Here is a 15,110-nt window from a genome sequence, read left to right as displayed (position 1 = left end):
TCAGCTGCTAACACCGTCCAGAGAAGATTATAACTTCCCCTTGGAGGGCCAGCTAATACAATTCACGTGTGATTACGGTGAACTCTTCAGGGGTGTGTGTAGGAAAGTGTAATGGGGGGGGAGAAAAGCTTGTCTGTAAAGGAAACTGCTTGTCAGGGTGTGCATGTTCAAAACCAGTTCTGTTGCTGCTTGATTCCTCAGCAAAAACACATGCTGAAAATGGATAAGGTTTGATGTAAACTTTTGTTTTGCAGCTTGGTGAAGTTGGCAAAACTCTTGGAGTTTGTGGAAAGGAAAAATATTATGCAATCTTCTTAATTTCTGAAATATTTTTAAATTCTTTGTCTGCGCTTGAGCCCCTTCCGAGTTTTCAGCATCTAGCTGTGCTTTGTCTTGTTGTCTTCCTCCACTGATGGCTTTTCCTCTCTTCTCTCACCTCGGCTGTCTCTGTGCTCAGCCTTGCTGATGTGTTTTTGTCACCCAGACCATGCTGGCATCACAGCGCATTCTCTCTCAGATGATCTTTAGGCAATAGATGTTGAACATGGGGTAAGACACAGCCTCCTTTCCCTTCCACCTTCTCCCAGAGCTGTTCAGTGCTTGCCTGCATGCCTCTGGTTTTGTGGCTCAGATACCTCCTCTTCCACGTCCTCTGCCAAGATCAACAGCCACTCCTGGTGCTGTCTGGGTCCTTGTGTTGTCTCACCCCAGCTTAACTGTTGAGCTATTGGTTTGGGTCTTTTTTTTTAACTGTTGAACTGCTGCGTTCTTGTGCTGGTCTGAATGTTTCTGGCATCCTGTCCCAAGGTGACTCCACCAGGCATGGTGTCAAGGCAGCGCTCACCACTGCTCCAAACTGGTGTGCTGCAATGACTTTGTGTGATCTGCACGTTTTCCTCCCTGGCGGAGCTGGTGGTCTGAGACCAGACACATACTGGAGTCAGTGCCTGCACGTGTCTGGGGAAGTCAGAGGCGCTTGTGTGCATTTAGGACTGTGCCTAGTAAGAACCTTCTGCACCCAGCCTATTTCTGTGGTTGGTGCTGGCTCTAGCCCAGAGGTTCCTCCCTGTGGTCTCCCCACTGTTGACCAGCAGTGGCACGAACAGGGGGGCTGTTGGACCATGGAAACTCCCAACAGCCTCCTGGATGCTGCCCTCCCTCTTCCCAAACACCCCCATCCCTGCTAGCTGGAATACTACTTGCATGTAGGAAAACGTCAACAAAGTGACTGGGATCTCTTCTGGTTGATCTGGCTGAGGATTTCGGAGCCCTCCTTTTGAGCAGTGCTAGGGTGACCTCATTACTCACTATTTAACGCATCAGCATCTCCTGGTGCCCGACTGAACTTCTCAATGTGTCATGTCCATCTTTCTGAAGGACAAAAGAGCGTGCTGTGACCTCTTTTTATTTGGTGGTCCCAGATGCCACCGAGCAGCTCCTTCAAGGCAATACTGGCATGGCCCTCTTGGAAAGTCTAGTTGGCTTGTTCTTGGACAGTAAAACTGAAACTTGGCATCTGCTAAAGTTCACTGGTCTCCTGGTATTTTCTAGCTTGGAAATTAGCAGACTGTTGGCTCAGTTGGGCTGGGGTATACTCTCTCACAGTGTAAAGGTTGTGCAGCAGTTGGGCTGCTGTAGCTTTTCACATAAAATGCATTTCTAATCTTGGTCAGTGACCATGGTCCAACACTGAGACTCCTAGCTTTTCTCAGCCAGAAAGCACTATCTAAAGGGAATGTGCTTATAGAACTAATTAACTCCTTGGCATGGGATTTCAGGGTGTTGCTGTTACTGCCTTAATCTTTCTTCTACTCTTTTTTTTTGTAATTTTTGGAACTTCTTTTCAGCTTTGCTTACAACTGAATTCGTCATTATTCCATTGCTGTAACATAAATGTTTCTGTGCCTGCTGAACACTAGCCTATCTTGCCTGACATTTGCTGGCCTTTCATGTCAAGCACAAGGAGATGTTCTCCTACGGGCACCCTGACTTGGGTCTCCCCTATAACATAGACTCAGAGAGATGAAGCAGACTTTTGACAGATCCACCAGCTACACTGAGCTGGGATCAGCTCTATCTGTGTCACTTAATGCATTTTTCTAGCTTGTTTGGGTACTTTTGACTCCCACCAACCATCTGTCTCTGGAGTGGCTAACAGCTGACATTCACTGCCAGGAAGAATGGGGTTTTACACCCTTTCGGCTGCTTAAAACTTCTTTGCTACTTCCAAAAGCCAAGAACCTCATTAGACTTACAGATGAGAGCAATTCGTGAGTTGTTGCCCCTTTCCCCACTAGCCCCCAGAAGAACAAACTCTTTTCATACTTGGGTTGCCAGGAAGTCTTTGGCAGAGGGGACCAAAACTATCCCATGTTTTATTGAGAAGTCCTCATGTCCCATCTGTGTTTTGCCTGCTTCTTCCAATAACTTCAGAACCTGTTTGTGGCTTCATCTAATTTTTTTTTTAGATTTATTTATTTTTAAGAAGAGTGGAGGTGTGGGAGATAAGGCTCACAGGGCTTGCTAAAAATAAGGACTAGCATAGAAGAGATGAACCAAACAAGGGAAAAGGGAAGTTGTGTTTTGAGGTCCCTTTTGGTGAGCCACAGAAGTTTATCACACAGGAACTACCCCTATTGCAGGAAAAGTTTTGAGCAGGGTTTGTGTTTTGGCCACTTGGATCTAACCATGAAGTAGAGGCTTGGGAAGATGGTCTCTGCTGCATTAGCCTGCTCTCAGAGCTCTCGTGGTTTAGAAAATCCACCGTTAAACTCCATTAAAGTCCACGTGTGTACTCTTGGACTTTTCCAACTAGGGAAGCCTGGGAGATGTTGGATGTCTTATCGCCTGTTATTTCATAGTCCGAAGTGACTTTAGTCTCCTTTGTGCAGAAATCTTTGGTCTACATTACTTCTTGTTTCTCTGATTCGGGAGCTGTCTGGGCAAGACAGTATCCCAGGTAAGTATGTGGAGTGTCTTCATGGCTTTTCTATCTGCGTCCAACTTTCTGTTGGCTTTCTAATTTCTGAGCATGGAGCAGAACTCATTTGAACTGGCTGCACTGGTTTCCAGTGAAAAGTCATTTAGAAAACAGGTGGGCATAACTCATGGGGTTTCTCGCATGTATCTGTCCATTCTCATCTGTTATCAGCTAGGTCTCCATTTCTGAATATCTCTCCAAGAAGAATCTGAACTGAGCATGAACTGGATTGTTCGTGCCTTGTCCATCCCTGGTGCTCTTTGCCAAGACAAAGAAAGTAGGTTGATCTTTGCCTTGGACATCATAGCTGGCACCTGGGGTTATTGCAGAACCTCGTTCCTGCTGTTTTTTGAGGATGTACAGATGCAAACTGCTGTTTAGATAGAAATTGAACTAAATGGGGAATTTTCTTACTGGGACTAAGTTTGCAACATGGGATCTCCTTGAGGGCATGCTTGTAGGAAAGGACTCTGCTGTGACCTGCCAGCGCAGGTACAACCTGAAGTCAGGCAACGTGTGACCACCACCGCTGCCATCACAGACAAAAATGCAGCACAGTCCTACTAATATTAAAAAGATCTGTGTAACTGGTATTGGTTGCTTCCTGGCTTGGTTGGGAGGGAGAGGACCTGGCTCTTCTTAACGGCTTTGACTGTAGCAGATGTTGGGTTTCCAGAGCTGCGCCGAGGCCTCGACTTGCAAGGTTTTATTGCAAAGGCTTGTGCAGAAAGCAGAGATTGCATTTGATTATTGCTCTGCAAGAAGTTTGTACAGGTTTTTCCGGTGTCCTTTTTTCCGCTTCTTCAACTCTTTTAAAATGTTAGGCACCCAATATGCCCTTAGTTTGTGGAAAACATTAAGAAGCTAGATTGCAGAGGGCGTTAGTATGTACTGTGCTTATTTATTTAACGAGATTAAAGTCTAAGTTTTTATTTTGTAATCCCTTTGAAGTGTTTATCTTTTGAAGTCTGAATTTTCATTAACTGGAAATGTACAACCCCCAAACTACATGCTGCCCTAGTTTCAAAGCGTTAATTTTCTTAAAAATTTAAGAACAATAAACAACAGGTCAGACCCATAGGGGCTACACGTCAGCCAGATCCTGACTATTTGGGTCATTACTTGCTACATCGTGAAGCAAAGTGGCTCTGCAGGCTGTCTCCCTGGATTAGGATGTAGTCATAGGGTTTTGGCATCACCAGGCATCAGGGAGACAGTGATGTTCCCCTTCAGAGGTGTAAGAGTTGTCTGATAGATCAGGACATGGTCTGTAGACCTCTAAATTTTTTTAATATATTTTTTTTTAAATTTTATTTTTTCCCCTCCTATTTTCTGTCACTGAGGCAGCAGCACTTGGCTTTTATTTGTGCAGGGACTCTACAGTGTGATCTGTATAAAACTGAATGTTTGTAGCCTGGGAAAAGTGGGAGGGAGGCCTCTCACCCAACCCAATTTCCATTTCCAGAGCAGAGCATAAGCAAGAAAAAAAATAATGCCACTGGGTCATCAAGAGGTCTTCAGCAATCAGGGGGCCATCACAGCCGTTACTTGGGCACCTTCCATCACCGAAATGCATCATCTCAGCAGTTGAGGCTCTTTATGGCTTTGGGGTGTTCTCTTACCATTCCCGCCTTGAAATTAAATCTTGGTCATGCAAGTTGAGATATTCTGGGTCTGGGCCAACAAAATGTGGAAAGTACTGCTCAGTGTGCGTGTGCATATAGATTGCCTCCTGTGGGAACGGCTGGAGCAAACATCCCTCTGTAAGAGTTTTTGTGTTATTAAACAGATGGGGATATTGTCCCTCTTCCATTTCCATCTTCCAAGTCGGTGAGAGTGAAATTGCATTACTTTGGTTTGGATTAGTTCAGTATATTAAAGAAAAGATTGCTATGAAAACCATGAAAAGTCTGTGAAAGTCACAAGAATTTAGATCAGTTCCTTCTAATGCTTTAAATCATTTCAGTCCTTGCTGGGCAAGAGAAAGGATTTCTTTTTTTTTTGCCCATGGAATTGGAGGGTTTGCTCTGGAAGAGCTTAACTTCTATTGTTTAGAAAGTGTTTAAGGAAAATCAGGTTTTTCCAGTATAATTAGGAAAACAATTGACAAGAACACTTACAAGAATATCAATAGGGATAATTGGTTATCAGTGATGTTTTCACCTAATCTGTATAGGTAACTATTTGCTTAACAAGGTTTCAAGCATAACTAGCTTGATAGCAGTTTTAATAAGAGATGGAGATGTTGAAATTATACAGAGATTCTTGATAAACAGTGATCCCATGAGTCACCAATGAGAGGAAAAACACTTCTTTTAATGTGGAAATTGGTAGAATCTGTCAAAGCTCTTTTAAAATGGGTTAGCTAAAAAAAAAAAAAAGAAAGATAAATCTCAAACAGCCTTGGAGCTGCATTTATTTGCATTGCAAGTGGAGCAAGTTTCCTTGGGCCTGATTATTGAGAGATTGCACATCGTGTGCTTGAGGCCTGCTCGGCTATTGAATGTCCCACTGCTGCGATGGCCTTTTGGCCTCTCCAGGTATAGAGGCAGCACGTGGAGGTATGGCTGTGATGGCGATGGCATTTTTCTGCTGTCCCCTGTGCTCTCCAAAGAAATCTGCTCCTCTGAAACCATGGGAGCCTCCTCAAGGAAAGCCTACGCTTTCCATTCGTTGGGTCTTTCCAGCCACATCTTGATGGATGGAGATGTTGTAGAAGACCACGGGTGTCCTCCTCTCCCCAAGTACTTGGGTTTTGCATACTCCAGCATCTCCTTGGACTTCAGGATTCATAAGTGTGCATCCAAGCATCCTTGGCTATGTTTTGCTTCTTTTTGGGATGCGCTGATCCAATTTAAGAGCCCTTGGCAGGCTCAAGCAAGAAGTCATGTGCTTGTTGTCCTGAACCAGCCTAGGGTATTTGGAAGAAGGCTGGAGGTAGCAGGTCAAGGTAAGGCAGGCAGGAGCCCATAGCTCCCAGCTCCCCCAAACCACCCTGACCAAACCATGCAGGTGGTCAGAGTAGAGCTGTCGGTAGTGTCGCTGGATGTGCAGTAAGCTGCTTGTCTCTGGGCTATTAAAAGATTTGTCCCAAGATGCTGAATGAGATCAGTGTGACCTGCGTGAAACTGGGTTGATAGAAAAAAAAACCTTGAAGGGGGATTAGAGGGGAAGGCTTGGACTGTACCAAGCCTTGTGAAAGGGTTAGATGCTATTAAACCTGCTAGTCCGTGGCTTCGTTCACATTACTTACTCGGTGCACTTCGGGACTCATGCTGTTGCTCTTCCCTTTGCTAAAATGATGGCATTGAGGTGGTCTAACAATCAGTCTTGATTGCTCTGTTCCCTCTCTGCTCCAGGTTTCTGAGTATTGCTCTAAGGCTACAGGGATGGAGGAGTTAACTCATATAGACAAAAATCCAAATTTTTAGGCCAGATCTCCCCAGAGAGCTTCCCTTTTAAATTTGCAGCTTGAATTCTCTCTTGCCCTTTTTTTTTTCCTCCAAAGCTGTTTGGAAAGGAATAATGTGTCACAGGCTGTAACGGATACCTACAGTCCAGTGTCTCAGGAATGCAGTGTGTGCTAATTAGGCATCCTGGAGCCTTCAGAAAATGCTCCCGCTGTATTTGCAGATGGACTATTCCCTGCTTCCCCTCTTTGGGCAAGCTGGCTGGCAAACTCAGTTATTCAGCTCGAAGAAGTTCATAGCCATTGCAGATGATGCATCTTTAAAGTCAAGGTTCATAGCTTATGTGGGTTTGTGTTTTCTATTTAATTTTTTTCCCCCTTCTGGTGCACATTGCTGAATTTGAATAATTAATGTATGTTGTCTTGCTTCCTGTTTTCATTTCTGTATGTAATGCTAACCAGCAGAGGTTTGAATCATTCATAGCCTGCTTTCTCCACCTCAAAGCTGTAGATGTCATGGGAACGGTGATTGTAAGGTACGGACTTTCTGCTTCTCTCCGTTAAATCCATTTCTGGAAGCAGGATAAGTAAGTATTCAGCCTATGATCTTGGCCAAGCAAGGACCTCCGGACAGATGGTATCAGTGTGGTTTCTCTCGAGCAGCATCTTGCTTGCCGTGCTTCAGTCTTTCTGCATTTCTTGTTACTACTCAGGTGTCTGTGTGTGCGGTGGGGAGGATGGGTGCTGTGGTTTGTGTTTTCCTGTTGTGGACTTTTGTGCATCTGCTCATGACGCTCATAGAGAAGAGGGAATGATTTTAGGCTTGTAGGTTGTGCCTTGTGCAATTTGACTGCGTTTAGGAATGGCTTGTCTTGAAACTCACGTTGGATTTCTTTTCTCTGTGCTTCTCCTGACTGCTTTTATGGAGAGCAGCCTGAATCTGTGGGCTCCCATAGGATCTGCTGGTGCTGGGGTTCAGTGAGAGGAACCAGGGTGGGAGCTTCTCTTGGTGGCTTATGGAGCCTTTTCAGCTGTATTTTTCCCTAGCTTGTAATTTTTATCCTCTTGGTTGTTTTTAGTGGATTCTGCTGTTCTTAAAACCTTCCAGCAGTGCTTTCTGGTGATGGTCTTGGTGGGCAGGTGTGCTTTTGGGTTCCCCTTTTGTACTGAAAACACTTGTGTTCCTCCTGAACTCTGCCAGGAGATTGGGAGGTGCTGGATTAAATGCCGCTGTGGGAGCTTGGTAGATCCTCTTCAGAACTGGACAATAAACTCAAAGCTTTTGCATCTACCCTGGCTGTTGGTGTTCCTAGTAGGATTTTTTTTCAGGGGGAAGGGTTGATTGCTGGTCCCTCTCCATCTCTGAAGTGCACTAGTACCTTACTAAAGCTATGCAGTTTGAAAAGGCTTTGGTGCCTCCACTATCTCTGCTTGTGCAGCAAAGTTCATGCCTTTAACGGATGGCTTTGGATATGCAGTCGTGAGAGTAATGTTTGTATCTTGAGCAGTTGAATTGGGGGTCCTGGTGATAGCCCTGAGATGAGAACTCTTCATGTACCTGCTAACTGGTGGGGCTGGCCCAAACTTGCCCCATTCCCTTCCCAGCCGTATCTGTTGCCTCCTGTGAGTTGTGAAGTTTCTGCTAGGAGCTTTAATAAGTGCTTGAGATTCAACTTTGTTAATGGAATGATGGTATATTATTTCCGAAGGGCCGCCTCTGCTCCTAGGCTCTCTACCACTTCAGGTGATCTGGATTGCTATTTGAAAAGTCAGGGTTTGCCAGCTCTGATGCTCTGTACTTGTGTGGCTGGTGTACAGCACCACTTCTCTGAGTGTCTGGGCTGGAAAACAGCTAGGGCTTTTCCAGAAGAGTGGGGTGATGAAATGCTTGAGTGTGCCACCTGTGTTTGTGTTTGCAACGCAATTCTTATAAGCTAGCAAATAAAATATGTGGTCAAAGCTTTTAGAGATAGAGGTGGTCTGTCTGTCCTCTTGCCATGCCTGACTAAAGCAGAAAGAGGTGGAAATTGAGAGAGATGCTCTCCTTTGGAGATTAACTCGTGAAGGATTTCTCATAACTGTAGCCTACTTGGTTTTTAGGGTGGTAATATGGGGCTTGGCAGTGGAGTTGTTAATAGGCTGTGCATAACTTTTACATCCTGCTTATGTCCCACAACATCTTGTACATCACTTGCTGCTGAGCGTCTTCAGGGCAGAGATTAGGGCTTTGTCCAAGACCCTTAAATAGCATCTAATTCTGCATGTCCTCAGCGTTTCTCCCCTATTCTAAGTGACAGTTGTTTCTGCCCGCAGTGTGCTGCCGGCATGTGGGGAAGGCAGACCGGGGGAAACTCATTTTGTAGGGACAATCTTGCAGCAGGCAAAAGCTGAAGATAGGAGGCAACTTGTGCAGTGACTAATGCTGAGCTTTATAAATAGCACGAGAAGAGATGAAACGCAGGCAGGGAGGTGACCTCAAGCATGAGGCCGTGGAGGTAACACAGCAGCGCTTAGGGGCAGATGAGCCGGGAGAGCGCGGGGTGACACGATCAGCGAACACCTCCCGTTTCAAACTGGATGTGTTTGTGCCTCTGTCCTGCGTGTCCTCCCTGAGGGGATGGATGAAACCGTGCGGGGAACTGGGCCAGCTACAGACGGATGGACAAGTCCTGCGTGTCTCATCTTCCGCCTGGGTCGATGCCTCGAGCAGCGCCCAGAGCGTTATAGAGAGGTTCGAAAGGACAAGGCTACACTTTGTGGGTCTGTGTAAGAGAAAGGCAGAGGACCTGTGGGTTGTGGGCTCTGGAGACAGCGCGGTAACGGTCTGATGGGCTTTGAAACCGCGACGACCGACTAGCAAGATCTGTCTGCCTCCAGGGTGATGAGTCCTGGTCAGAGAAAGTCGGCACAGGGCTGTCCTGGGCTGTCAGCATGAAGCACAGAGTGTCAACGGGCACGAAGAAGGACAGAGGCTGGAAGGGTTGAGCTGCCCGTGTCCTCGCTGACATTTCTAGACTCTGCCGCAGCGTTCGCAATACCTGCGGCATCCCCTTATGCGTCAGCTGTAAGGAAAAACAGCCAACCCCATCCTTGGCGGCTTCCTTCCATGGGATGTGGCAATGAAAGTCTCTTCGGGGGCTAGTTTATCTCCTTAAGCCCTGTCATGCTTTGCTGATGCCACTGAGGATGTTGCTGCTCGCAGCTGCCGTAGCTTTTTGCAAGACCTGAGCAGGGGGGGATCCTGCGTGTAAGGAAATGAAGCGTTTACCCTCGAGAGGGTGCGATGTCCTGACTGCCCACGTAGCACGAATGCAACTGCACGCTCTGGAAGGGCAGCCAAGGGCTTTGCAAGCTCGACTGCTGTTGAGCATCGCTTGTAGCGCGCCGACTGTCCACGCAACAGCACCGTGTGGGGCTGTGGGTGCACACGTGTGTACCAGGAACCTGTGGAAAACCCCAGGTGGGAGTTGAGCACAGCTGAGAGCGGCGTGGCGTCACCAGACTGGCAAATATTTGCTTTGAGGTTCCCATCCCCGAACGCTGACTCTATGAATTAGTAAGAGCGTATGATTACTTGGTCTGTTCTTGATACGAATCTCGCCAGAGACAAAAGCAAGCATCTAAATATATATATAAAAAAAAACCAAAAAAACAAAAACCAAAAACAAAACTCCTGTGACGCACAAAGCCTGTAGTCGATGGAGCGGAGTACTTCCCTTGAAACAGTGATGTTCCCACGCGTGGCAAACAGAGCAGTTGCATCGGAGTCAGTCTGGTCCTTTGGGAGAGAAGGCTGTTTGGCAGAGAGGGGATCCTTCCCCTGGGTGAAGGCTGCAACCAGCTCTGCATCCCCGTGAGCCCTTGTTGGAGATGCATATGAAGGGAGAGGGTAATACCTGCCTCTTCCAGCACGCACAGAAGCGTTAGCTCCTCGTCTGGGACTGTTTTGCAGACTCCATAGGATGCTCAGGATAAACTGATTTACCTTGGCTGGGTTTCAAGTTTGCAGAGGTCTCTGACTCAATTTTAAGGTTGTGCTCGTGGAGGGTATGGTTCTTTACATTTCAATCATTCATAAAAATCTAATCATCCAGGCTGTAAATAATCTATCTACTGCTCTTGTTCTTGTGTGGCTTTTCTTACTGATGGCTCCTATGAATACATTTGCTTTTAGTGGTGTGGGAGAAACTGCACAAGGAAATAAAACTCGCAAACTAATTAAACTTCTTGGTCTTGTTAAGTAACAAGCTGGAGATGTTGGCAGGGCTGGGAATAGATCTGATTATCATTCCTCCTCTCTTAATAGCCAGAGGACATGGTTAATTATTAAATTGCTTGTTAACGTATTGAAATATTGCTTGGCATTTTTAATTTCCTTTTTTTACCCCCTTTTATTTTCTCCTCTCGCTGAAGGGCGCTCCCAGGACCTGATGGATTTCTGATACCTCGCTCCTGAGGGGCTGGAAGGAGCATGGTTAAACACCAACCGCTGCAGTACTACGAGCCGCAGCTATGTTTGTCCTGTCTGACGGGGATCTACGGCTGCCGCTGGAAACGGTACCAGCGGTCACATGATGACACCACCAAGGTGGGTAGTTGACCGCGTCACCTCTTCCTACTGACTTGGGGATGGTTGAAAGGGCTGGATATTTGATTTTTTTTTTTATTGTTGGCTTAGACCACGGAAACCACTGGCCCTGTGGCTTGGAGGTCAGCGAGAAGTTCTCACCATGTGGTTGACGTAGCAGAGGGGCATGGTTGGTTGGTCGTGGTTCTCAAAGGGATTGAGTGGTGTGGGTTTGGCCAAATCTGTCTGTATTTTCCTTTTGGTGCTGGGGCAGACTTCTGTTTTGCTCCTTGCTCTGTGTCTTATTGGTATGCTTGTGTTTCTTTGGCTGAATGCGTTGGACCTGCATTTCTGCCTAGTTTCTAGCTTCTGGGCATGTGAAAGTAAGTTTGTAGGTATAGGGAAAGGCAGCAGGAGGTGAGAACTAGCTGGGAATAAACGGCAGAGCTGTTAGAGGTGACTTTTTCCTCCCCTGGATAAATGCAGTTTTTAAGAGCTCTGACAGAGGGAATCCAGGCAGCGGGGCTGGACTTGCGCTTCCCCTGTTGTTTGGGGCTGTGAGATGGGGTCTCATGAGACCTGACTGACGTGTTTATAGGAAGAAGCGTGAAAAAACTGCCGTCAAAGCTGCCCTGTTACATCTTCTGGCTAATGATTGTGTATTACTGTTCTTCTGTGCTCTCATGCTGTCTAGGGTTTTTTTAGTATGCTCACTACTTAAAGAAATAAAAAAAAAAACCCCAACCCAAAACTTAAATTTCATTTCTTCTGGCAATGCTCCCAGGAGATCCTTTCATTGCTTTTTTGACGGCTTAGTTTTGCTCTGGTGACAGTTACTTTCTCTGTTTTATTTTTAAGTTTATAACCAGGGATCTTCCTGGCTGTGGAGTGCCTTTCCTCTGGAAAAGAGGCTGTTAAGGAGAAAACACTTCTGGGCAGCAGATCCCATGCCAAAAATGCTCCTGGTTCTGAATTGCATCGATTGTTGGTGGTGCAGCTTGGCCGGGAGCTCCCATGTGAATTGAAAAGTCATGGCTTGCGTTTGTGCAGCGTAAAACAAATTTCCTTTTGCAAAGTAGAAATGTTTGTGCTGTTTTTCCTCTGCTTTCGGTCTGGCTAGCTTGGGTCAGAGTGACTGCTTCTGAGCCAGCAGAAGTTTCCTTTGAGCAAATACCCGGGCACATCCGTAGTGGTGGGTGTAGGTGGGTTTTTAAGACTTTGTCAGGAAAACAGTGGGATGTAGTGTCTTGGCATCTGTGCATGTACTTAAATACTCAAAATGCCTAATTCCGTATGCCTTGTGAACCAGAACATTATGCTTCGTAGCTAAAAAACCATAGAAAAATTGCCATTGACTTAATTTGTCAGTGAAAGCTGACTCTGCTTGCAGTGAGTTATTTTACCAAAAAATATCAGTGGCAGCCTTCCAATTCTACTTGTAATTTCAATTGTTTTTCTAGTGCTAGAAAGGAATTTGTTGTGTTTAAAGGTACCTGAGCTAGGCTTAAAAATATGTCCAGTCTCCGAGTTGGGCTTTTTAAGATCTATGTGAGGCCTCAACTTCCACTTTGTTGAAAACAGAAATGGAGAAAACAGCTATTGCAGGAGCAAGAGAAGAAAGTCTAAAATGAGCTACAGGCTATGCAAAACCAAAGCATGAAGAATATGTTCCCATCTTGCTGTCAATGAAGTGCCTTGCAGGTGTTAGTGCTGGAATGAGCTAGATTGTAACACCGTATTTGCAGGGGAAAAATGCAAATGAAGGCAAATTGTCCTCTGTTGGACAGGTCTATTTGCATGTGCATCTGCAGAGAATGAGTGTGATCTCTAGGATATGTGTAAAATGAGTGAGAAACTTTTTTCTTTTCTTTTCTTTTTCGTTTTTTTTTTAGCTGCAAAATAGTCCTTGGCTGTTTGTGCAAGCAAGGTAACTTCTACAGGTTGAAAACTAGTGTTGGCATTCCTCTGCCTCTCCAGGTGGGGTGGGAGAGAGTTTCATGGTATCACTCAAACTCAGGACCACTTGTATGGCAAACTCCAACCTCTGCAGCTGAGTGAAGCTCCGAAGCAGGGATTAACTTACCCCAAGATACAAGGTGCTCCCAGCGTTGGGGTTTAGTGATCTCTGGTCCGCATGAGAGGACTTCGGGGGTGTGTGAGAACCTGCCAAGATCCCAAGGTATTGGGTTGGGATAGGAAGTGTTACATATGCTAATTGGCTCCAGCTGATTGAGGTATATCCAGCCACAGTATTTGGGTGTATCTGTGAAAGATTAACCAGGAAAATACCATACCGTAATTTAGGTGCCTATTTGCTTTACACAAAGGCAGTGGCATATTGATGGTAATACCTATTGTATTGCCCTATATCTGACCCTCGAGAAACTCAGCCACTGCAGGACTGGAGTAGATGCAATTGTAGTATAATACATGTTTTCCTGAGCATGGTTTCTATAAAAAGGGGTATGGCTACTTGAGAGGTCTTAAGTCTTGCAAAAATCTAGAGCTACCTGGGAAGGAAGGAATAGGGTATGCACATGTTTTGGTTTTACCCTGTAATTACCAGAAGGCAAGGCATGTATTCCAAGAGCCACTTTTTTTAGTGTAGGCTCCAGCATGGTTATCTGCTTTCTTTTTAAAAGATCAAACTTTCTAAAATACGACCCAACCTCGAGTCCTTGAAATCTGCTGATAACTGTGAATGTTTTTCTGAATTGTGCTGCAGCTCAACAGCCAGAGTTTTAATGATTCCTCTCCTTTCCCCCCAAATATATGCAGATCAGGCTTTCTACTACACATTAAAAATTTACATGAAAATGAGTTTTAATTGTGAGCTTGAGTTCTAAGTTTTTTGGGAGACTGCTTGCTAGAATTGTAATTATCTCTTGCTTTCCTCTGACCTTTTGAGAATGGAGGAGGGGGGCTGAAGACACCCAACCTGCACATTTGGTCTCCTTTTTAAATTTTGAACAGCTGAAAAATTCCTTTTTCTATTGTGTGCCTTTAGCTTTAATGGCAAGACCCCCTTTCATGTTTTTTAAATTTTTAATGTTTTTTTAATGAAAGGCATATAAAAGAGAAGAAATGGTCTTGCTGAGATTCGGACCATTATAATCTCTGTGGCTGGTGTGAGGAAGCAATTTCTGATCTAACTACAGCTTGTTCGTCAGGTATTCAACCGAGGTAGTTCGTATGAAGTCAGTGCATCATCTTAACAGGGCTCTATTGCCCTGAACACAGAAACTGTGGGTAAATAAGCTTTGGCTTGTAGTTGCCGTATGGGCTTTCAGAGGTCTGAAGTTCAGATGGCAGCTTCCAAGGTAGCTCCCAGATACCACGATCCTGTTGATGGATTGCCAGCAATTAAACACAGAGCGCGGCACTGCTAATTGCAGTGTATAAACACAGTGCTCTGTGCACAGCTTGTGTGCTTCACCCGAAATGAACTGCTGCTGGGTGTTACGACACTAGAATAGCTCTTGCTCCCGGGGTAGAGTCCAGGGCTGGCTGCAGCATCTTTTAAAATCCATCCAGAGATGTTGCAGGATCAGTATTCACGTGGGAGATGTTGGTGGGTTGCATTGTATAAACATGAAGTTAAATCTAAGAACTGGTTTTGTTCAGTTTTTTTTTATTGCTTGCAAAACCATGTTGTCTGTACACAGCAAATATCACACCTAGGAAATCATTCTAGGTGGGAGTGGGGAAAGATATTCTGTAGAAGAAAATGGCAATGATCATTTTTCATCTATCCAACAAACAGAAGAAGCCACTTTTATTGGCTGGCTGGTTATTTTTGCAGTTACTGTGTATTGAAAAATCTAGGGATCTTTATTTATCTCTAGTTCCCTGTCAAATAGGATAAAATACTATCACGATTTGCAAAGGGCTTTGGCTTCTCTGCTTAGCAGCAGGCACAGCTGATGCTGTACTTCCCAACCACGAATGTTCTGAGATAAAAGTTGAGGCAGACAAAACGTGACTGGGAACTCTTCTTGTCTCCCACATTTCCCTTGGAAGCTTCCCATGTTTACAAAACTATCTTTTCCTCCAGAAAATTGCCAAGAATAGGCAAGGATAGGTGCCTGGTTTGGTTAGGTGCGGTAAGAAGGGCCATCATCACCTGGGAAGGAACCCAAAATTAGCAGCTTTGG

At 45.3% G+C, this 15,110-nt stretch overlaps 1 protein-coding gene across 2 annotated transcripts in view; it reads left to right on the top strand.

Annotated features, from left to right (window-relative positions):
• GDPD5 (glycerophosphodiester phosphodiesterase domain containing 5) overlaps positions 1-15,110 on the top strand; it is a 168,390-nt gene that overhangs the window by 50,658 nt on the left and 102,622 nt on the right. For both annotated transcript variants that reach the window (XM_075050253.1, XM_075050255.1), the window contains exon 2: positions 10,803-10,977. In XM_075050253.1, coding sequence (XP_074906354.1) covers positions 10,861-10,977 — 117 coding nt within the window. In that variant the 5' untranslated portion in view covers positions 10,803-10,860. The remainder of the gene's footprint in view (positions 1-10,802; positions 10,978-15,110) is intronic.

Source organism: Buteo buteo, chromosome 18 (genome assembly GCF_964188355.1).
Source record: "Buteo buteo chromosome 18, bButBut1.hap1.1, whole genome shotgun sequence".
NCBI lineage: Eukaryota > Metazoa > Chordata > Aves > Accipitriformes > Accipitridae > Buteo > Buteo buteo.
Note: the sequence above shows the minus strand (reverse complement) of the source record. Positions and strands in the feature narration are given on the sequence as shown.